We start from the raw sequence: 23,729 nt of genomic DNA, 5'->3' as shown, positions 1-23,729 counted from the left end.
CATTTCCACGTTCTTCAGTTTGCAAAGACCGATCAGGAGCACTACATCACAGGAGTGAGCATATACTCATCCCGAACTAGAGCCTGGAATCATAAAGAAACCCCGTCCAGGCTCCGTTCGGTTACACCCCACCCGGCCGGGAACGCGGCCCATTCCGCGTCAATCCGCGCGGGTCAGCCCGGGCGAGATTTAATCCCGGCCCAACTGCAACCGCCCGTTCGGTTACGCCCGACGCGGAAATCACCCCGGCCCAAACCCGCTCCACCCCGTCCATTCCACTCTGGATTGAATCATCCTCTCCCAACTCGTGGAAGAAATCCATCCCGAGCGACGCAGCGGCGGCGCGACCTGGAGGCGGCGACCTCCACCGCATCTCAAGCGCCCTCCACCGCATCTCCAGCGCCCTCCCCCACGACCTGGAGGCGGAAGCCGACCCGGCCGCTCGCCCTACCGCTACGCCTCCCTACCCCAGTAAGTCCCTTCTCCGCTCCTTCTACTAGATCAACCCCCCTCCGCCCTCCTCCGTGCACGCAATGTCCCGCCCCCCCGATTCTGTGACTAGGCCCGGACTGAGATTGATGTTCCATTTTGAACGATCGGGGCTCTTCGGGCGTCGATTGTACTACAAGTTCTGTATAATTGAATTCGGTAGGTCAGAGATTTAGAAATCTGTAGAATTTTAGATTGCCAGACCCCTTATGAATGCATGTTTTTTACTACGACACTGCTTATTGCCAGACTTTGTAAGGATCAAGTTATGTGTTTCTCGCTTATATAATTTTTTGATCAAAATTTCTGGCCCCTTTTAGCATAAACATAGTACGAAGTATATAGTAACCTGCAGCATAAACTATTTTGTGTTTAGATAATACAGTAACCCGCTGCGCCCCGTGTCACGATTTTGTGAAATGGTGGATCCTGGTGTCTGTGACTGTTTAACACAGATCAGGTCTCATAGTTGTTTTGCGGACACTGATCAGGTCTCATAGTCACGCTGAAAATCCTTGGGCTTTCCCTATCGGTATGGCTTTCTTCTTGTTTCTCAACTAGTGTCATGTATCTGCTAGTACTTGTATCATTATCATTTTGATGCTATGCTGGTGTTACTCTACATTCTTGCCATAGTACGAAAGCACATATTTGTGTTCTCTAGCATTTAGGACATCTTGCCGTGGCTTGCTTTCAACATCGGTTTACCCCAAGATGTTCCAGGTCATCGCCAGAAATAGCAAAAATTATATGCTGTCCACATTGAAGAAACTAGAATGAGTTGTTCTGTATCGCTGCCTTTTACTCTGTCTTCTGCCCTGCAATCGTGCTCGCTGTCAATCAGTCTGGTTATAATACAGTTGCACAACCAGAAGTGCCTTAACTTGCTCATTTTGGTGCTTTACTTGTCATTTTCTTGGGTAAATTCCTATTTTATGAATCAGTGGCTGCATTTATTCTTGATTGTTATATTTTCTTGGGTAAATTCCTATTTTATGTTACAAGCGATTTGGTTGTTTAACTTGGAAACTAAAAATATATATATTATTTTAGTTTTGCAATGAATATGATGATAAGGGATCGCATTAGAAAGAGGAGGGATGAGGAAGATGATGATATGATGATGTTCATTTTGCCTGCACTATATACGTTGGGTTCTAGTGGAGGGAGACAAAAGGAGAAACGTCATACATCAGTGCTAACGGGAGAGGAAAAAGTTCAGGAGCTACTTGAAGGGCACGTGAAGAATTGTAGGGTAGCTTTCAGAATGGAACCCCAAATCTTCAGATCATTGGCCAACTACCTTAGAAGGGAATGGTTGGTTAGCGATACCAGAATTAAAGTAGAGGAGAAACTGGCCTTTTTTATGTATATGCTCAGTCATAATGCTTCATTTGAGGCTCTCCAACTACAGTTTGGACATAGAAATGACAGCTATCATCACATCATGAAGCATTTTTTCAATGTAGTTGTCCCTATTCTCAGCAACAGATTTTTGAAGCTTCCCAATCCTAATGAAGTACCTTATAAAATTCAAAGTGATTCCAGGTTCTATCCTTACTTCAAGGTGCTTATCTTAAACTTTCATCTTGATCAATACTTGCTCTTACAATTTCGAATACAAAATCACATGTAGGTTTATCTTTGTGCAGAATTGTATCGGTGCCATAGATGGCACCCACATACCTATTTCCGTATCTCCTGATGAAGCTGCTCCATTTAGAAATAGGAAAGGAACACTTAGTCAAAATGTGATGATGGTTGGCGATTTTGATCTGAATTTCACTTTCGTATCTGCTGGATGGGAGGGATCGGCCACTGATGCTAGGGTCCTTAGATCAGCAAGGAACAGTGGTTTCCATGTACCTGCGGGGAAGTTCTATCTAGTGGACGGTGGGTACGCAAACACATCTTCATTCCTTGCACCTTATCGTGGGGTACGCTACCATCTTAAGGAGTTCGGTGCAGGTCGCCGAAGACCTCGGAATTATAAAGAGCTATTTAACCACAGGCATGCAGTACTTAGAAATGCTATTGAAAGGGCTTTTGGGGTTTTAAAGAAACGGTTTCCCATCCTCAAGGTTGCAACATCTCATAAAATTTGGAACCAAGTGAAGATACCCATGGCTGCAGCCCTATTGCACAACATTATCAAAGCACTCAATGGAGATGAGCAATGGTTGGATGATCCACAAGATAATATCCCTCCAGAAAACTTTGTATTCCATTTACTGATATGGAGTCGAGTCATAATATTATGTGTGCATACAGCATGTGATCTTCTACCTAACCATGTGTTTATATTTTTCTCCGTAAATTATAGGTATGTGACCAAGGAAAAGAGTTGGAGCTCTACGTGAAGCAAGGGTACCGTGATGAGGGAAAAGACCACATATTTATTTGTTCAGCTCAAGTTTATGTTTTAAATGATATTATTTGGATTCAACGTTGGTGCCTTTTTTCTGTTTGTAAGTTTCTGCTGCTTGCTGTCTGGAGTTTTTTTTTTTTTGAGTGGAGCTTGCTGTCTGGAGCTGTTGTTAGTTTAACCGGCCTCGTTGGGCCAATATTCCAAATTCTGGCAACCCTGTGGCGATCTTATCATGTGTTGTTATAACCGAACAGTCAGATTTTGTTGAGTGTAACTGCAATGCAAGGAATTCCTAATATTATTATGACGGTATTAATATAATGTTGATAATACCAGGTTCATAATATGAGGATGTTCATTTTACAAATATTATTATGATCGGTGATTGCTGGGAAAAGCAGATGCAGAAGAAGTAGAAGATTGCCTTGTTTTGTTGTTCTTTTTCCAAACCGAACCCCACGGTTGCTAGCTCCGTGTATTAACCGAACGGCCAGAGCAGGTGGAGGGGATTAGAACAGTGCGGATTCCAACCTGCCAGGGATTAAAGTGACGCGCGGGTTTCACTCCCACCCCGGGCTGATTAGATACCTGTTGGGATCTAACCCCTGACAACCGAACGGAGCCCCATTGGGAAATTTAACTTGTACTTTGGCAGTACAAGTGTCTTCTTTCATGGTATGCTACATTTGCTTGCTTGGCGGTACCCCATGATCGTCCAAGCGGATGCCGTGCTGGTGGTAACAGTGGACATGGAGGGGCAGGTGTGGAAGACTATACGTATGCCATCAGGTGGTATAAGTTTTTGTAAAATTGGATTGTCACAGGGGTGCTTGCACTATGCTACCACACCCCTTGTTGATGTTAACAAGAATAAGATCAAAAAGAGAAAGGAGGAGGAGGAGGAGGAGGAGGAGGAAGAGAGTACATCCTCAGCTACCACGCTGGCAACAGTCTGGTACATGAAAGATTATGATAGTAAAGAATGGGTCTTGAAGCATACTGTCAGCAATGATGAGATGTGGAGCATAACTGTCGTGGATTACACGGTGGCCGCTATTCATCCAGACTGCGATACCATTTATTTTGATTCACTTGATACTGATACATTAGCATCATACGATATGCAACGTCGGGAATTTCATCAGATCATTCACCTTGAGAAGAACAAGTCATCATGCCAATTTCTGCCCTATGTACCTCTGTTCTCAGACTCATTTGCAGGCGCAGATGGTCAGTAGCTATATTTGCAACCCAAGATTTTGCTTCCTCCAGGAAGCAACAAAATTATGCTGCTGATTTCTGGATCTACTTGGAGTTATCTCATTCAGTTGGCTGGTGCTTACACTTCTGCTACCTTGACTTCTCGCTGGAGCAATGCATGGTTGCAACCTGAGAGATTAGGGTATTTTAATTTTCGAAGAAAATGATTTGTATTCTTCTTGTTTGTCTAGCTATTCTCATGGATACGAATTAGTATCATGTGGCTAAATTGTTCTGAAATCTGGTTTTCTTGGCCATATATTTAAGGATTGAATGTACTAAATCCTAAATTTAATGAGTATAGTCTGTAAACTTCTGAATATTGAAAGTCTCAGTCAGACTGTTATAATGTATATTTGATGTTAGTCCTCAGGATCTCAGTGACGCTGGCCACTTAAAAAGTTCTTTTTAGCTATTCCTGATGTAGCTAATGAATACAGTCTACTGCAGTTTAACTCCTGCAGCCGACTTAAGCTTACAACCATGCTCCAGCAATAGATCTGCAGCTCCAACCCTTCTTCCTCTTGGCTCTTTCCTAGGGTACATGAGATAATTGGATGCGGAGTTTTGTCTTTAGGGGTGCATATGCTTCCTTTAATTAAAAACATTTTGAAATACCAAAACAATCTAAAAAATTGTTGCGTTGACATCTTCACAACCTAGATGTGCACCAAGTCGTTCGAACCCGACTATTAGTGGGGCCTATGTAAAATGTAAAAAAAATGTCTCGCGCCTTGTTTTGTCTTTTTACACAACAATAAATGGGCTTTTCACCGATTAACCGATAAACTTATTTATCGGCCGATTAACTAATTTATCGACCAATTGATCGACTGATTTGTCTAGTAATCGATACTCGCTAGCTGACCGAGTTGACACTGATAAGTGATTTCCTCAAGATTGACAACATTACAATTTCAATAATTGGTCCAACGAATATATGTGAGAGGAAGAAAAAGATCATCCGATCCCAAGCATCCTATCCAACACCAAACACAGTTGTGTCGTATATGTGCATTCCGCAAAACGCCTTGATCACAGAGCGAAAACCCCACTATCTAAAGCAACTCCTTTCGCTACCATGTCATCGAACAACCTCAAGGCCTCTGAAACATGTCCATTCCTGACCAGCCAATAAGTCTTTGACAGGGTAGCCCTAATCGATGTGCCTGACCAAATTGGCACCTCAGACCTCCTCCCAGACCTACAGAGGCAATATTTGAAAGGGAACATTGAAGAAAGAAATACAATTTTTAGCCACATATGTGCATTCTACTGGACCCTTTCTATATATTGAAGGAAACTTTGAAGAAAGGAACTTGACATATTTCCATATGACATAGTATATTATGCTGATATACACAATGTCAAAAGTGCATAAAGAAAACCAAACAGATACTTTGCTTTCATTTGCTGTTCCCTACTCACTAAATCCAATTAGTATATTGAATCCAGTTAAAAAGAAAATCTGTGTTCTGAAGCCAGTTTCTTTCCTTATACCGTGACTGTTTTATTAGACAAAGGCATACCCCATAATAATCATGCAAAATTTATACAGTGAAAATGTGACTCAGCAAGAAACTCTAAGCATTTTCTATGAACAGGTCCCACACGTCTGAAGACTGTGAAGAGTAACAACATAAAAGAAACGGCAAAACCTACTCACCTTACATACTTTTATGGTTTCACAGTTTTGCACACTAAGCAAGTATTATACTCCGTACATGAGATTGGAAGGAAAGTGTAACTGACAATGTGTTGTTGATGAATTACATGGCCAGAACTTCGACACATGTTACCAAATAAGAACATCTTTATCATTAAAGGGAAAATTGAAGAAAAGAACATAACAGGTTTCTGTATGAGAGACTATAATATGCTGATATATGCACTGACAAAGCACTGTATAAAGACAAATCAAATAGGTGTTTTACTTTCGATTGCTGCTTCCTACAAACTAGTACTAGTACAACAATACAAACTTAAAAAAATGAGGCCAACCAATCTATGTGAGAGCAAGAAGATCAACCAATCCCAAGTTTCCTATCCAATACAGAACACAGCTGTGTCATGTCCGTGCAATCCAATGGACCCTTTCTGCAAAATGCCTTGATCACATTAGCATATACCCTGCTATCTAAAGGAACTCCCTTTGCTAGTATATCATCAAACAATTTCAGTCTCTCCCATATGTCCACTCCTAGCCAACCAATATGTCAGATGCGCTACGGGTTCCGCAGGGGCCCTCAGCAATGTGGCTGGCGAAATTGGTGGCCTGGGACTTCCTCCCAGACCAACAGAGGCCATCAGCAAGTATATTGTATGTGATCATATCTGGGACTATTCGCAAAAAAAAAAATCTGGGACAATCTTCACTGTTTTGATATCAAAGAACAAAAAGCTAAGCTCATCCTCCTTTACGGCACCGTAGAACTCATGGAGCAGGATGTTACAGGTCACGGTGCCCACCACAAACCCCATGCAGCTAAAAACGAACTTGACAAGCTGTAACTTGCCAGCTCGGCATAGGCATCAAATCAAAATGTTGTATGTCTGCACGTCGGGTGTTATGGGCTTCAGCTATGTCTGCACGTCGGGTGTTATGGGCTTCAGCTGTGTCATGCGAAGAGAAGGATCATCCAATCCCAAGCATCCTATCCAACACAGAACACATCTGAGTCATATCGGCGCATTCCACCAGACCCTTTCGGCAAAACGCCTTGATGACATTAGCGAAAACCCTGCCATCCAAAGCGACTCCTTTCGCTACTATGTCATCAAAAAGCCTCAAGGCCTCTGGAATATGCCCACTCCTGACCAGCCAATACGTCAGGTGCGCTACAGGCTCCGCAGGGTATCCTTCATCGATGTGCCTGACCAAATTGGCGGCCTGGGACCTCCTCCCAGACCTACAGAGGCAATCGACGAGTGTATTGTACGTGATTGTATCCGGGACAATCTTCGCCGCGTTGATATCAGAGAACAAAACCCGAGCTCGTCCTCCTTTCCGGCACCGTAGAACTCATGGATGAGGATGTTACAGGTCCATGTGTAGTCTTAAAACACTCTCCGATGTTCTATAGATATTTGATACCGCCATGAAAATGATGCATGTACATAGACAACATATATAAATAAATTGGTGTTATAATGTGAAAATATAGGTTTCTTGGGATACATGGTGAAACCCACATTAACTAATGCCTTTTATTAAACATCCAAACTAAATTGTTCACACAATTTTGTGTAACAAATATCCTTTTCAGTTTGCCAATACATATTTCTAACAGTAAATATGGGAATTGTATGAAAATTTTGTATCTCGATATAACTAAGATTTTTTTACTTGTTAATGTTTCAACAACAACAACAACAACAACGAAAGGATGTTATAAATATAATAATAATAATAGATTTATACAGTTTACAAGAATAAGAATGTGTCTTGTATGGGAAAGTTATATCATTAAAATAATAATAGATTTAACGAAAGGATGTTATAAATATAAGTAAAAATGTTTATTATAAGTGATATACATGATATGTCAATTAGGTTAATTGTTAGTATACTCTATCAATTAGGTTAATTTAAAGTATGAGGCTTGCTTGTGTCTTGTTTTCCTAGCTCCCAGTCGTAGCCGATGACGGGGTGCCGGTGCCCGCGTGCGGCCACCGAACTTGCCGTTGCCGCGCGCCCTAGGGCGGTGAAGTCCTCCACCATGTTGATGTGGATGAGGATCGTCGAGCTCCGCGCTTGGCGTGCCGCGGCGGAAGTCCGGCAGGAGCCCCGCCACCCCACCGATATCGCAGTCGAGCGACGTGCTCATGAGGTTCAAGACGTCGCGGCGAGGGATGGTCGCCAGGTCGTGAGTCCACACCCACACGTTGAGCGTGGAGGTGATCTCGCGACACACGCAAGGCCCCTCTATGAAGTGCACGGTCCCGTGCCGCCCGATCATGTGCTCCAGATCATCTACTGTCCATGCCTCAACGGAGAGCCCCTCGATGCAGAGTCGCGCGTGGTACGGCGCCACGACCAAGTGAGTGTGAGGGTCGGCGCTCCACAGCAGGACGAAGAACTCCCTTCCATGCGACTGGAAGCTTTCTCCGTCTACCATTTCTTCCCTCACATGCACGTTGTCAAGGAGAATGAAGAAGTCCTCAGGGAAGTGCAGCGAGATATGTGTTGATGTATATATTTGCCTGTGGAACTCCGGCATGTCGTCGTTCGATTATATTACAGTATCATGTGTGGAACTCCTGTCGTCATCGTCGTTCAGTTATATTATATATGATGATGAAATGCATGTTCTTAATCAAATTTTGTTGGTTTAATTTGTCATCTTTCGTTGTGACATGAATCTCTTATTATTATATGAAAGTTGACCGTGTCTTGCAACGGTTCAAAATAAAAACAAAATATATATGTGCTCCCATGATTATGGAAAAGATAGCATTTATACTACCCAAATATCTTTTGTTCCAATCTGATTCTAGTTGCATATGTGTGTTTCGGCACTTCAATCTTGTTTGTTTGCATCGTGGATATCCAAAAGTAGGAAGCAGAAATTGTTGGGTTCATAAATATTTTGCTGCATCATAAAAAAGTTTGCTCAAAGGGGAGATTGCATTAGTACATTAGAAGAAAATGAAGTGGCCTACGGCCGGTGCACCATTATTACTTGTAGCCTGGTACAATGGAAGTACGCCTAGATAAAACGGGCGGAGTTGTATTACAGGACCGACGTCAGGATCCAGATTGCTAGTAGAGCTAGCTAATCGTGATCAAAATAGATAGTAGACTATAGACACAAGATTGTAGGAAGAAATTTTCACAAATCGTTAGCACCCCTTCACAACATCGACCAGACTTAAAAAGGTGTCAAGTTTATAAAAGAAATATGCATCAATCCACGCTACATCCAAATCAAAATCGTCTTCATCTCCTCCCATCTCATCACCGTCCTTGTCACTGTCACCATCCACATCCTCCTTATCTTTCTCATTTGTTGGAGTGCTCCTTTGCCCGATAGGTTTGGCATGAGGTCCTCGCTTAAGAATGACCGCAACGGCACCAGACCATGAGCCTTCCGTCATGGATTGGTGGTGTCGAGCAAAAGAGGACACACCCAAGCCGCTTTGCAAGGGCCTCGCCTCTGCCACCTTGCTAATCCCTTGGATGACATGGAAGCACGGGAACGGCGTCGTCGCTGCTATCGGGACGCGGCGTGCTGCACGAGCCACCGCACGGGAGCTCGCTGTCCCCATTGCGCGCTGACCTGCGCGGCCAACTGCTTGCGCGCTCACTCGAAGCGCATCCACTTCACGCGCTCCGCCTCCGAGCGCAAAACTGGCGAACGAGGCGGCGAGCCACCAACAACTGTCTTTGGAAAATATATACGGTGAAAACGTGACTCGCAAGAAGCTTCATTTGGAAAAGCACAAGTTACATTACATGCATCAGCCACCAACAACTGTCACGCTTGATAAACTTATCACCAGTTCAAGCTACTTTACATTTTAACAGCTCTGACAAGTTTGAGTTACTACCACAAGGTAGGGCAAACGAAAATGAACTCTACTTTGACACGGAACCCTCGGCATCTTGTGCCGCAGGGTGAGCATCTGAGTTGTTTCTTCTGTCAACTTTTCTGAGATGGTAAATCATCCGCTGCAAGTCTCTTCGGACAAGGTTCAGCAGAAATAGGCTAGATATTAGCTCGCTTGACACCTCTGCCTACAACCCCGATGTTGGTAACAGTACTTCCAGTTCCTCCAGATGTTGCTGCTGTAGACATAGTTGGGGAATCAAAGCCATTGTTTACTCCAGCCATTTGCAAAGAAGTCAAAGATGCAGCTCTTGGCACCGCACTGCCAGCATTCTGCATATCACCTGCCTTTGCAGCAATGCTTTCATAATCTCCTCAATTTGAGAGCATGGGGTTGCCATTGCTTGCTCCAGGTCTTCAAGCTGAATCAAAACAGTTCAGAGATCTCGTTGCTCATTGTAACCAAGAAAAAACATCTGCACTCATTCAACAATAGGTTGAAGATCATAATGGAGTTGATAACATGAACTAAATCTAATTTATTTACCTTCTTCTCAAGGTCAGGCAATATGCCAGTAATAACCGCCATCTCATCTTGTACAGATGATTTTTCTGAGCCTCCCATCAGCAGATACACTGTCACCTCCATCAGCCAACAATTTTTTCTTTGCATTTTTCAGGGCTGTAATGAAATTGCTTTTGCACAATATGGGACGCCAACTCATAGACCAAACAGATGTGGAAGTAGCGATGGACTGAATTAAGGAAACTAGCAAAGAAATAACAGCAAACAGTCTACAAGATACCAACATTATATAAATTTTCCTCTGGTCAAGGTTCATAGCCACATCACACTAGGCATGGGCATGCAATAATTGAAAGTACCTGCGAAAAGATTTGAATTATGTAAAATTACCTATATCATTCATGGCTTGATAAAATTAAAAGGATAAATTCTGCCACATAAATATCCAACTTACCAAAGATGAACCACTAAAACCCCAGAGATACCACCCCCAGGAGGCAAGCAATACATTACTTAGGTTGCAAATTATGCTATTACAAAGATGAACCACAACAGATTTCCGTATGAAAGATTGTATTATGTTGGTATAGGTAGTGAAAAAAAAAAGAACTGCATGGAGAAAAACCAAACAGGTGTTTAACTTTCGATTGCTGTTTCCTACAAACTAATACAACAGTACAACTTCAAAAATGAGGCCAACCAATCTATGCAAGACTAAGAGGAGATCACCCAATCCCAAGCATCCTATCCAACACAGAACACAGCTGTGTCATGTCAGCGCAATCCACTGGACCCTTTCTGCAAAACGCCTTGATCACATTAGCGAAAACCCTTCCATCCAAAGCAACTCCTTGCGCTACTATGTCATCAAAAAGCCTCAAGGCCTCTGGAACATGCCCACTCCTGACCAGCCAATATGTGAGGTGCGCTACAGGCTCCGCAGGGTATCCTTCATCGATGTGCCTGACCAAATTGGCGGCCTGGGACCTCCTCCCAGACCTACAGAGGCAATCGACCAGCGTATTGTACGTGATCGTATCCGGGACAATCTTCGCCGCATTGATATCAGAGAACAGAAAACCAAGCTCGTCCTCCCTTCCAGCCCCGTAGAACTCATGGATGAGGATGTTACAGGTGACGGTGTCCGCCACAAACCCCCTGCAGCCGAAGACGAACTTGGCGAGCCGGAACTTGCCGGCCCGGCACAGGCCCGAGATCAGGATGTTGTACGTGTGCGCGTCAGGTGTTATCGGCTTCTTGAGCAGGTCCGCGAACAGCTTGAGGACGCGCAGCCACTGCATCTCCCTGCCGAAATGGTCCATGGCCGTGTTGTAGGTGACGACGTCGACCTCGAAGCCCAGCTCCTCGCACCGCTCCAGCACCTCGTTGCCCACGGCCATGTCTAGCTCCTGCGCGGCGTGGTCCAGCAGGATGTTGAGCCCGACCACCGTGAGCTGCAGCCCCTTGGACACCATGGTCTCGAGCTGCCGGAACGCGTCGTTGACGTGGCCGTGCCGGCAGAGCCCCGCGATGTAGGTGCTGTACGTGACCGCGTCCGGCGCCCACCCGTTGAAGCTGCTCTCCTCGATGGCTCGCTCCACGGCGTCGAAGTCCCCCGCCTTGCACAGGCCGTGGACGTAGATGTTGTGGATGACGACGTCCGGGTGGCACCCCGAGAGGCGCATGGAAGCGATGAGCGCCTCGGCGGATTGGATGTCGTTGTTGTTGCAGTGGGCCTGGAGGATGGGCGCGTAGACGTGCGTGGTGAGCGGGTAGCCGAGCGCGCGCATTTCGTCGAGCACCTGGAGCGCGTCCGGGAGGCGTTCCGCGCGGCAGAAGGAGAAGACGAGGTCGGCGTAGTCGATGGGGGAGGGCGGGAGGCCGAGGCGGGTCATCCAGAGGAGGACGGAGTGGGCCGCGGAGGGGAGGGCCAGGTGGGAGGAGTAGATGTGGAGGAGGAGGGAGAAGGCGGCGCGGTCCGGGGCCACGCCGTGCGCGAGCATGTCGTCGAAGAGCGCGGCCGCGTCGGCGGGGCGCCCGGCCTTGGAGAGCGCCGACATGGCGGAGACGTAGGAGGCGGCCGTGGGCGCGCAGGCGGCGGGCGTGGGGGATTGGCGCATGAGGCGGAGCACGCGCAGCGCGCCGTCGCCGTCCCCGTCCCGCGCCAGGGCGGACAGGAGGCGGTTGTAGTCGTCGAGGGTGTGCGCCGGAGAGGAGGCGGCGGCGGCGGTGGTGGTGGAGTGGGTGTAGGTGCGGGGGATGAAGCGCCCGAGCGTGCGCACGGCCGCGCGCGCCGCTGAGGCGGCCGCCGGCCACGCGCCGGCGGCCATGGAGGAATAGGAACGGCGGGGGCAGGGCGGCGGTGAAGCGCAGAGGAGACGGCGAGTTCGGACGGCGGCGGTTTGTAGCTGTGATGTTGCAGCGATGGCGATGTGACGCCGGCGACGGCATATGCTACGGCGTGGATGATGGTGAGATCTGAATCATCTGATGGTCAGCTGTGCAGCGAGTCGCGGAACTGGAGGAGAATGGCCACCTGTGTACTCTGCATAGCTTTCAGTCGTCAGGTAGTTCCTCGAGTTACCCCTAAAAAAAAGTTGTTCCTCGAGTTATTTTTCTAGATGTATATAATTTCTTTTTTTGAAAAGATGTGAAGTACTCCCTCCATCCAAAATGCGTCTAAGGATTAGTCAAAAGTTAATGTTTTTTTAAGTTTGACCAAATTTATACATAAAAATATAAACATTAACAGTACTAAATCAACATGAATAGATTCACCATAAAATATATTTTCTTAATATGTCCATCGGTATTGTAGATGTAAATATATTTTTCTAAATATTTAGTCAAAGTTAGTAAAGTTTAACTTTTGACCAGTCCTTAAACGCCTTACATTTTGGGACGGATCGGAGGGAGTAATATTTTCAATTACTGCTTTGATGCACCACGATGAAGGAATCACATAGTTTGTCTAGCTAGTCTTTGTTATTTTATCTGTATAACCACAACATTTTCCTTATATGGTAACTTTATTTTCCCATAGGATTAGAGAATAAGTTCAAGAGCTCATCCATCTCCAAAAACACATAAATTCCTATTTCTTAACATGTACTCCCTCTGTTTACAAATATAAGATATTTTAGACACTTCAAAGTGAACTAGATACACATCATAATGAGTGAATCTACACACTAAAAGTAGACTAGATACATACCAAAATAGATGAATCTACTAAAAGCTAAAGCATCATATTAGTGAATGGAGGAGTATTTTTTTACACCAGTAGGAAAACAGACTGCCACTCATAGTCATAGGAGGACACAGCTTCTGTGGTTGAGGATAGGAATCTGTTCAAACGCATGAGTCTGAAGAACACATGACACATTTGCGGAGTTCAGACTCAAAAGTATCTAACACGGATCAGAGTTGAAACAAGTATGTGGAGCCTGAACGGAAGGTTAAAATTCCAACGATTTTGAATTCAGACACATTTGCCGAAATATAAACACTAGAAAAATGTAGAAAACTGCATTTGAATTCCGAACAATGAACATGTGGATGTGGTTCAGTTACATGTGAATGTGGTGTACTCGCACAGTCACACTCCCAAGAAAGAAACTGTCGTAAACTAATAATAGCCAAGTGGGAAAGAAGTAAAAGCTATATGCGATATCAGCAGAAGTTAGAATCTGTACTAACGTAGCACCGTGTCAGATCCTGATGCTGAAGATCACCATGATCACCAATGGAGCTCACCAAACTGTTGCACGTGCTCGAATCAGTTCAAAGGTTCAAAGTTCAAACTGATCCAAATGTAATCTATGAGTAACCTATGTATTTCGAATATGTTGGAACTTCGCCCTGTGACCTTGCAGTTGACGCATTAGCCATCCCTTTTGGAAGAAGTTACGTCAGGACGTCAGGTCCCGGACAACAGCCTCGCAGATCTTCCATGATCTATCCTCCTGCCTCCTCAGTGTGTACTGAACTTCATAAGTACTGCAATTACAACCGTCTGATGGTCAGTACCATAGTCATTTTAGAGAAAAATGGGAGCAGTGATCAACAGCAATGGCATGTTTTGAAGTACCTGTAATAACTAGGTTTCTTGGGCTGGGAGTCATCGACAAGCTCAGCAGCTTCCTCGAGCACAGCATCAATTTCTGCTACTTCGCCATCACCAGCTTCATCCAGCAGTATCTCAGCTCGAGCAACAGAGAGATTCAACAGAACGAATCTCCAGTAACAGGACTGATCCTTTGCTAACGAAGCTAAATCTTGCCACTGCTCAACACAAGAAATGGTATTTGATTATGCACAAGTATGCATGAACTAGCCATATGCCACTACATGTGCTTAACAAAAGGAACTTACCTTTGACAGCATTGAGCCATCGAGGATCTCAGGGAGCATATCGATTTGATAGTCAGGGCCGAGAGCTTCAGATTTGACATCTTGCCACTGCTTCACAAGTGCTTCTGCTTCTTGAAGAGACATCCTTTCCACGGAAGCTACAGCAGACACATCACTAGAACCAGGAGATGGATCACTTACTTCACTTGTCGAATGGAGCCTACTGTTCAACCAAAGCATTTTTGACAGCTTCTCAAATTGTTTCCTGACGCTGGTGCTGATATAAGAACCTTCTGATGTAGATGCTTTGTTCAGAGAAGATGTGGCTGCAGATTCTCTAGTTGAGGAGACAGGTTTTGTGTACCCAGACTGAAATCTGAGCAGTTTTAGAGTACCAAACAGGGCAAACCCCAGGAGTGCAGTATATGCGACTTTTCCTATGACATCCGCAGTCAAGCCCCATGATTCCAAGGTTCTTACAGGATGGGATCCAGGATTGCGTTTCAGAGGAACTGATGTTGTACTTAAACCATTTGCTGGCTTTTCGGTTGGTGAATGGCCTCCCAGGGTGGTCGGTGCAAGTTGCTTTACAGCTTCCCCGAGATGGCTGGTAGAATTTAATCTTGGATTCTGCTGCCCTGAAGTTCTGTTGCTTGGGGAGGCATTAGAGGATGTCTGAGAGCTCAGAAAGACCACTCTTGTAGCTCCTAGTTTCTGCTTGGAAGAGCTAATGATGCGCTTCGGAGCTCCAAAGAAGTTGGCCTGTCATAAGATGATGACGATATTCAAATTAATTCATAGAAATTTTATGAGGGGTTTGATTACTACAAATAGCATAGCACAAACCAAAGATGGAGGGCAGTCTCTTGTATCTGAAAAACGAGAGAGTGCCACATCCTTCAGCCACAGTTCCTGGTAACGACAAATTTGTCTGGCATGAGAAAGTTTCAACAGAAATATAGGCACAGTATAACTTCCAACAAATATACCATACACTAATCTAGCAGAATAGAACTTGTTTACTCTGAACCATAGCATAAAAAATGTAGCATACCAGTGATTGGTTCACAGTAACCTTGTCACTGCTGTCTTTCTTTTTAGCTAACCCATAATTCCTCGAATTGGAACTTCCATTACTTTGAAGCTGCTGAAGCTTTTCAAAAACTGTGGTCCCAGATTCCTGAGAGCTAGCCTTTAGTCATAGTAATGTGCTTTAGTAAACTTAATGAAATTGAGATTAGCTTGTCACCTCTCCAAGAAGGTACGAGCAAAAAGATTCCTCAAATTTCAGGTCTGTGCTCTCAGATGCAATTAAACATTCGCAGATGGTTTTCGCTTTACTGATCTGCACAGAGGCAATGTAAATTAAAGAATGCAAAAGCAAAAAACAGAATGGTTCGGTTTATATAAGATATGAGTAGGAGGAGAAAAAAAAGGTACCAACTCAGTCTGCCGGGTTGCAAATCCAAATGCAAGGTGTGCAAGCATCGCCCTGTAGAAGCAGTTGAAGTCAACCACCACCCGCTGGCTCTGAGACTCCAATGACTTTTTGTTTTTACGAGTTGTAGCCAAAGAGTCCCAAGAAAGTAGATCCACAATTTCAGTGGCTAATAACTTTTCCATTGCTTGGCTCAAGAAATAAGGCCAATCATGAACTCTACAAGATGATTCAACATCGAGGCCCTGTCCAAGCAATTCACAGAGAGCTGCAATAGCACCTCGCCTGCGTTCAGAATTTTCAGGTGTACGAGGCAGGCTTAGAAGCTCTAGAGTGCAAGCAGGTGCAAGCTCTTCAAGTGATTCTTCTATCTAGTTCACCCAACAAGAGAAGTTATTACAAGATCTCATATGTGAGAAGATCTGTAAGGTGAAAGCAACAACATGTTACCTGCTCAAGAAGGGGCATCTTCTCCAAAGAGGGTTTTTTCCTCAAAAGATACTGAGCACGTGCTAGAGCCTCAAAACCAAGAGAAACTTTACTTTTTTCAAAGCTAGCTTTTGCAATGGAGCACTACAGGCAAATACATTGAATTATTCGAAATTGCCAAAGACGTGATAAACATTGTACCAAACAGCTATGTTTCTTTAATCTTGTGCAGTACTTACTTCAGCTAGTGCCATTGCAAGAATTACATCGTGAGCATATGGCTTGGAATCAGGGCGTCGTAGTGCTGCCTGACCAATGTCCAAAACCAGCTTCTCTTCTCCAACCTGCAAAGAATACTTGTCATGTGGTATCTTACACTGACAATAAACAAATAGGCCGATACATAACCACAAAAAATCTCACAAGCCTAAAACTGATCATCAATCACATTTCAGTGCTTTAAACCTAACTAACCTGAATGATGGGAATAATTCAGTATCTAAATATTCCTTACATTAATAATACAGGCATTGACTATAAAATTGTCATGATTTTGGTTTATTAGGCTTCAAGAAAAACCAAAAACAAATTGAAAACACACTGTAACTTTTCAAACCGACTCGACTAAATATTAACTACTTTGGTAGATTTCAGAGAACAGAGCATGCCATGATAGTGACTATTCGATGCAATATAGATGTGAAAATCCTAAACCGAGTTTAAACCAACCAAAGATGGCAACTGTCCCTCGTTGGTATATATGAATCTTATGACAGTAGAGTGTGTTTATGTTACACATTACCTCCTGTAAGACACACAAGGCAGCAGGCAACCAACTCCAAGGTATATGAAGAGAGGATCTGGGTGGAACCTTGGCCCTTTTGCTCCCTGCATACTCTTGTTCAAAGAGAAGTTTGTCTCTCACATCCACCAGCAGAGCCTGACAGAGAAGCAACATGCAAACATTAAGCACCACGATGCTGCTGCATTTCCTCCACCAAAGCAAGCAAAACTATATCCATGAATTCAGTGAGCAACCTGTCTGCAAGCAGACACCTCTTCCGTGTACCCATCCTCAATCTCTGATTTCTTCAGCTCGATTGCTGACTTGACGATCTCGTCTTTCTCGGCCTTCTCTGTAACACCTAGGATCTGCATGGTCATTTGGACATATGTGTCATAAAAGGGAAACCACATGCTCAAGTCACTTTTGACCAGGGAAAAGTACGAAATCTCGGAACCTATCCATGGCAGTACACTCCAAAAAAAGGAGTCAGTGTCAAACTACAGACGTGGATTTAATTTTCAGTGGCGTCCAGATGCAGTGGCTTTGAACTACAATGATAAAATCCGCCGCATCAACTAAACATGCTTGCACGAGCTACGGATGCAAAATTTCGGTGGCGCCCAGACGCAACGGATCTGAATTACGAGGATACAACCCGTAATTAACACGTAACAGTATCAACTCTATGGAACTGGGACGACATTGTCTTTTCCAAGTAGAAACCCCTAGCTAGTATAACCCAGATCAGACAGATTGGTCATAAAGAGGAAGCCACATGCTCCCATCGCTTTTGACCAATTGACCTGTAACCGTAATAAAGGTACTAAATCTCGGAAGCTCTGCAGGGAAGCATGTAGTAAAACTACCGGTGCGAATTTCCAATGGCGCCTGGATAAAATGCGTTTGAATTACGACGATAAAATCATTAATTAATCCGTAACTGCGCCAACTGAGCAGGGATAGCACGAGCAACATATGCGAATTTTCGGTGGCTCCCTGACGGGGGTAGCTTTGAATTACGATGGCAAAATCCGCAGCTATCCCGCCGTAGCCGCACCAACGGGGCTGGACTGGGACGAGCTCGACCCAGCCCAGATCGCGCAGCGGCAGAAGCGGAGCCGCATGGCCGCATTTCGGGGAATTCGAAATCGCGAGCAGGGAACGGGTGGGGCCGAAACGGACGGACTCACCTGATAGCACGTGACGGGGATCTCGACCGCGGGCGGCGCGTCCTGCCTGGTGCAGCCCTCGGCCGCGGCCGGCGCCGCCACCCTCACGCGCACCGCCGCCCCTCGCCGCGCTCCCGCCGGGTGGATTCCCGCGGAGGCATTGCCGGCCGCGAGGAGGCCCGCGCGGCGGGACGAGGAGGAGGGGGACGCGAGCGCGGGGTGGAGCAGCGCCGCGGCCACCGTGGGCATCGCCATGGCCGCCGGGGAGTGGAGTGGAGTGGGGGGCGGCGGCAGACCTAGCCGTGCCGACTCTCCGGAGCGCGCGCCTCCATGCGCGGAGGGTGGGTGCGGAGGGTTTTGGCCTTTTGGGGAGGCGGAGGTGGGAATAAAGAGGAGAAAGCGTCAGCGAGATGGAGGCGGAGCCGGAGGCCGGAGAGATGGATCGGGTTTTCCCTCCGTGGACCGAGTGCGTAACAGTAACACCACTCCAGGCGCTGACATGTAGGCATTCGGCTCCTAGCAACTAACTAGGGCCATTAATTAGGCAACGTGAAACTGCTACACAAAACTTGAGCTTCAACGTTTCCTTTGTTCTCACCTCAACTCCAAAGTCTAAATAATCCAATATTTCATCTGTTCATACTTTGCTAATTTTGATGGTTGATGGTAAATGTGCATACATGAAGACTGCCCACACAATGGGTACCGTGAAATATCATACTTACAACACACAAAACATTACATCTGAGTTACGGCAAGTGTCATATAGTGGAAGAGATTTGTTGGGGCAGGGGGGCATGCCCCCCCCCCCTCCCCGCCGTAGCTCAAAAGTTCAGGGAGGAGGAGTTGGGCACAGCGCATTGGGTGAGCAAGGTGGATTGGGCAGGCATGGCGTACATGGCGGGGTGCCGGCTTGCGGCGGCACCAGCCCAAGTATGAACAGACGCCCACGACGGACGAGCATGAGCCACCTACGCGGCCGACGATGAGGCCGACGACGACCTGTAGGAGCAGGAGCGGGACACCGACGCGGACTCCACGTCGGTGGAGTCGTCGTCGTGGCGACGACGGCACCGGAGGACCAGCATGATGATCGCCGCGATGGCGGAGGCGACTACATGTCTGGAATTGTTCTGACACATTAACATGAACTGAAACGGACTTGCTGGGGCTTGGTTCTGCATCTCAGGGCCGTCGAGTACCATATAGTGGAAGAGATTTGTTGGGGCAGGGGCCATCGCCCCCCCGCCGCCATAGCTCAAATAATGTTTTCATAATGGGGTTAGTTGTACGGAAGAATACAAAGATAGGACGGTTGGTCGAAGATTCTTGCTCTTGCGCTCGATCCATGAAGATACATGAGACGCATGTTCAAGTACAGCTAGCGGCGGTGGGAGAGCGGTAAGGAGGAATGTTCCAAAGGGACTCGCCTGGAGCTCAGTTCCGAATCTGTGGGATGACGATGACCACAGTGGGAGGAAGACTTGGGAAGGAGGGATTCAACTGGCATGGAGGAGGAATTGGGAAGGGGGGATTCAGAGGGCATGGAAGATTGGACGGGCAGAGAGGGCACGCCAGGCGGGCGCGCGAGTTCTACACGTCCTACGCGATGGCAGGAGGTGGCTGACTCTGGGTGGTGTTATCCATGGTGTGGTTGGCTGAGCTAGGACCTTGGGCGGGGATGAAAAAGGGGAGGAGAAATGGGTATAATGTTGTGGCTAGGATCGGCTTGCATAGATTTTGTTGATAATGCCCCCCTAGCTCAAAGAATTTTTCATGTTGCAATTAGGGCTTGTTTGGTTGCCGGGGAAACCTCCATACCCAGTTCTGGGGATGAAAAAACACGTGCTTAAACTTCCCGGGAAATGATGCATGACCATTTGGTTGACCGTGTAGTGAGTGAAATATCGGCCCACCGCGCCTAATCCCCAAGATAGAGAAACACTAGTCTAACTCGTGGAAGAAGTTCTTCATCTCTCTCGCTTTATCTTTGTATTTCTAGCAGCATTAATAACTAAAAATCCTCAATTATATTAAGGTATGATTTGTCGTACGATTCCCATATTTATTATTAATAAAGATTCATTTGTAGCGCTGAAGTGAAAATGATATTTGTTTGGAAAAAATGTTTTGTACAGTTTTAGTTTTGATGTTTAATAAAGATTGTAGGTTTCAGTGTTTCACAAAATATCCCAAAATACCAATAATTTCGCACTATAATAAAGGGAGAAAGCGCTAGTGAGCATCGTCTAGGACTCGAGGCGAAGAGGGAGAGCGGACCGGAGGAGGGTGCGTGCGAGATGGATCGAGAGGTTATCTTCCGTGGAGGCGTGGACCTAGCTCAAGTGCGCTCGATCGATCTTTGATGATAGAGGACGATGTGTCTGCCTGTAATACCACATGTGAACCACGCGCTGGCATGTGTCCCATCGTCTTTATTTTGTATATAATGTACGTGCTTTGCTATGAAAGCACCCCTCTTGCTTGCTTTTGTTTCCTCGGGTGTTTGTAGCCACTGGATTTTCATAACCTGGCCATATCCGTTCTCAAATCCCAATTGCGTACCATTTCGTGATCCAAGGATGGAGTCTCAAAGAAGAGGTCACATTTATGTCAGACATCACACCAGCATGGAATTCTAAAACTTACCTGGAAATTTAGGTTTTTCACAATGTACTACCTCCGTGCTTAAGGCATTTAAAAAAAGTTAAACCAAGTAAAGTTTGATAGTAGAAACTTTTGAAAAATCTCAACAAATATGATATTTTGTAGATATCATATGAAAATATATTTTATTATCTATCTAATGATGTTGATTTTTTTTACATGTTAATGTTGGTAAAAAATTGGTCAAACTTGACATAATTTGATTTTATAAAAATAATATAAGCCTTAAACTTTAGAACGGAGGTAGTATTCTTTTTTAGCACGTTATTCTAGGTGGACATGTGTGTTAGACAACTATCCCAATGCATTGTTTTTTAGTAGTGTTGTATCTAAATTTAATAACTTTTGGACTCATGCATGTATGTGATTAGGCTAATAATGTTTTTTTTTGTCTATGACATATCTGCAAGTGTTGTACTCCTCTTAGTAGTTAAGATACAATTTTACTATCTTGTAGCATTTAATATGGTGCCACATAAGCAAAGTATGTAGGATACCGTGTTTAGAAACATCCATTATAAAATACCTTAGAAAACGTAGAGGCTCACATCTCAAGTTATTTTCTCACTTACAAAAATGTGACCCCTCCGTCTATAAAATTATGTCATAGATTTACCTAAATTTAAATATATGTATACAGTAAAAATACATGTCAAGTGTGAAACCAGTTTCACGTAAGTGTACGCGTAAGGTTGGTCGAGGCCGCTTCATCAAACAATGCCGCAGTGATGAGCAATCCCACTTAAGAGGGTAATAGTTGGAGAATCAATGCCCACATATTACTATGTGTTCTAGCCGTACATATACATCTACGCATAGATCCCATTGTTGGGTTTCGATGCAAAAAAAAAAAAACAAAAACAAAAATCCTACAATAGAACGGTATAGCCAAGATCTATTATAGGGGATTAGTGTTCATACCCTTGAAGACCCAAAAGCATAACGTTCACAATGAACGTTTGTCGATGCAGTTGTACGTCGATGCCGACCTCAAGGTCGTGAAGAAGTCTAACAATGAAGCACTCCAACTATCGCGGCTCCACAGTTCTACACACATACGGTGTATAGACGTCTCCCGGGCTCCAGTCCAGCGGTGTAGCGAAAGAAGAAGATTCAGACGGTGTTCCAGCAACATGACAACGTGCAGTTGGAGGAGAATACTCCAGGCTCTTTATATAGGGGTAAGGGAAGGAGAGGGAGGCCACCAAGGGCAGCCGCCGCCCCCTCCTTGTCGCCACCCTAGAGTTAGGGTTGGGGCTCCCCGGCCCCACCAGGCCAACCCCTCCCTTCCCTCATGTGGCCCGGTTGGCCCCCTTATTGGGCTGTCCAATTGTGGCCCAATTAGGCTGCCCCTTTTTATTTTTTATTTAATCATTGAATTCATATAATTGAATACTCATCATATATTTAAGTCTCCGAACTATTCATTAACCCTGGAACTTATTCCGATTCCTCTCCGGAAAAATTCTTGTGTTCTCTTCCTATTCTCGAACAATACAGACTCAATCTCGAAGTGTCGTATACCCTTAAGAGTGCCACCCTATGGGTTCGAGAATGCGTAGACATGATCGAGACGACTCTCCGAATAATGACAATTAGGGGTTAGGGGTTCTGTAAAACCATAAAGGTCCCTATGCAACCACATATTAAGTTTATCGTTTGAACCTCAACATCGAGTCATATTCCTTTTGTAATGCGATACCTTTGTTTGTCCGAGATTTTGATCTTCGGTATCCGCTATACCTTTGTTCTATCTCGTTACCGACGAACACAATTCAACTCATTATTATATGACCTAGTCACTTGCTTGCAAGCGGTGTTGATATGATAATACCGAGTGGGCCCATTGTCGTATCTATCCATCACATGATTGTACAAATTCTTCTCTTGACTCATATGCCTCAACTCATCCCATTGTCATACTTGAGTACCACCTTTGTGACTACCCTGTTACGAAATAGCGGTTGATGATATCAAAGCAGCTGCAGGTGATAGCGATTAAATATAGTCTAACGGTCTGAGGATTAGGTTACAACATCTCATAACAATATCGTAATGCTGAACTTTATGACTTAATCACATTGCAATACCTAATGGGTGTGTGTTCATCATGTTCACTAACATGACTCCATTATTAATGACTACGTAGTCGCATGATCATGAAACCTTGATCATCTTATTAATCAATGGACTATTATATCAGTAGGGACGGGGTTTTGTTTACACATACCACACGTGCATTAATGTTTCCGCTAATACAGTTATAGCGTGGCATAAAACTTACTATGAACAAACATAGATATGATAAAGGGAACCATATTTATTTATTTGCACTATGGCACATATCCAACAAGATTTGTATTCATTCTTCATGTTTACCATGTTTCTCAAAAATTAGACATTGACGATGAAACATATCCGGATAAAATGGAAGCAACCATTGTATATTCTACTTTTCAAATCTATCTGCTTCTACATAGATTTCAGTATGATGCATACAAACAGATCCCTTCTATTTTCCATGTTCCCATATTAATATGCTGCATAGAAAAAAATTGATGTGTATGTTTCAGAAGTACAAAATGTTTGATTTTACATAGTTTCTACAGTCTCACATTGTATCATGCTATGATATCTTTTGCAGCACGCGCATACAAAAATCATGAATGATGCTGATCAAGATTCAATGATGAT

General features: G+C 44.8%; 2 protein-coding genes across 2 annotated transcripts; both read right to left on the bottom strand.

Annotated features, from left to right (window-relative positions):
- Nucleotides 1-10,808: 10,808 nt before the first annotated feature.
- On the bottom strand, nucleotides 10,809-12,522 carry LOC124671115 (pentatricopeptide repeat-containing protein At1g62670, mitochondrial-like). The gene has a single exon (XM_047207542.1). The coding sequence runs from the start codon at nucleotides 12,520-12,522 to the stop codon at nucleotides 10,918-10,920; it is 1,605 nt and encodes a 534-aa protein (XP_047063498.1). The 3' UTR covers nucleotides 10,809-10,917.
- Nucleotides 12,523-14,103: 1,581 nt separating this feature from the next.
- LOC124671114 (plastid division protein CDP1, chloroplastic-like) lies at nucleotides 14,104-18,623 on the bottom strand. The gene is made up of 12 exons (XM_047207540.1): nucleotides 18,390-18,623; nucleotides 17,451-17,564; nucleotides 17,215-17,352; nucleotides 16,652-16,756; nucleotides 16,434-16,556; nucleotides 15,986-16,354; nucleotides 15,795-15,890; nucleotides 15,600-15,725; nucleotides 15,392-15,457; nucleotides 14,567-15,307; nucleotides 14,283-14,476; nucleotides 14,104-14,191 (listed from the first exon to the last, which is right to left on the bottom strand). Exons 1-12 carry the CDS (start codon nucleotides 18,621-18,623, stop codon nucleotides 14,104-14,106), a joined length of 2,394 nt encoding a protein of 797 aa, XP_047063496.1.
- Nucleotides 18,624-23,729: the final 5,106 nt, after the last annotated feature.

This window comes from Lolium rigidum, chromosome 7 (assembly GCF_022539505.1).
Source record: "Lolium rigidum isolate FL_2022 chromosome 7, APGP_CSIRO_Lrig_0.1, whole genome shotgun sequence".
Lineage (NCBI taxonomy): Eukaryota > Viridiplantae > Streptophyta > Magnoliopsida > Poales > Poaceae > Lolium > Lolium rigidum.
The sequence above is the reverse complement of the archived record's forward strand: the minus strand, read 5'-3'. Positions and strand labels throughout refer to the sequence as shown.

Bases quoted from the DNA above. Each gene is read 5' to 3' on its own strand.
- LOC124671114 (XM_047207540.1), bottom strand. From the start codon at position 18,623: ATGGCGATGCCCACGGTGGCCGCGGCGCTGCTCCACCCCGCGCTCGCG. The intron at 15,458-15,599 runs GTATGCTACATT...TGTCGTTACCAG, and splicing joins TTACTGTGAACCAATCACTG to GAACTGTGGCTGAAGGATGT. The intron at 14,477-14,566 runs GTAAGTTCCTTT...TGTGTTGAGCAG, and splicing joins ATGGCTCAATGCTGTCAAAG to TGGCAAGATTTAGCTTCGTT.
- LOC124671115 (XM_047207542.1), bottom strand. From the start codon at position 12,522: ATGGCCGCCGGCGCGTGGCCGGCGGCCGCCTCAGCGGCGCGCGCGGCC.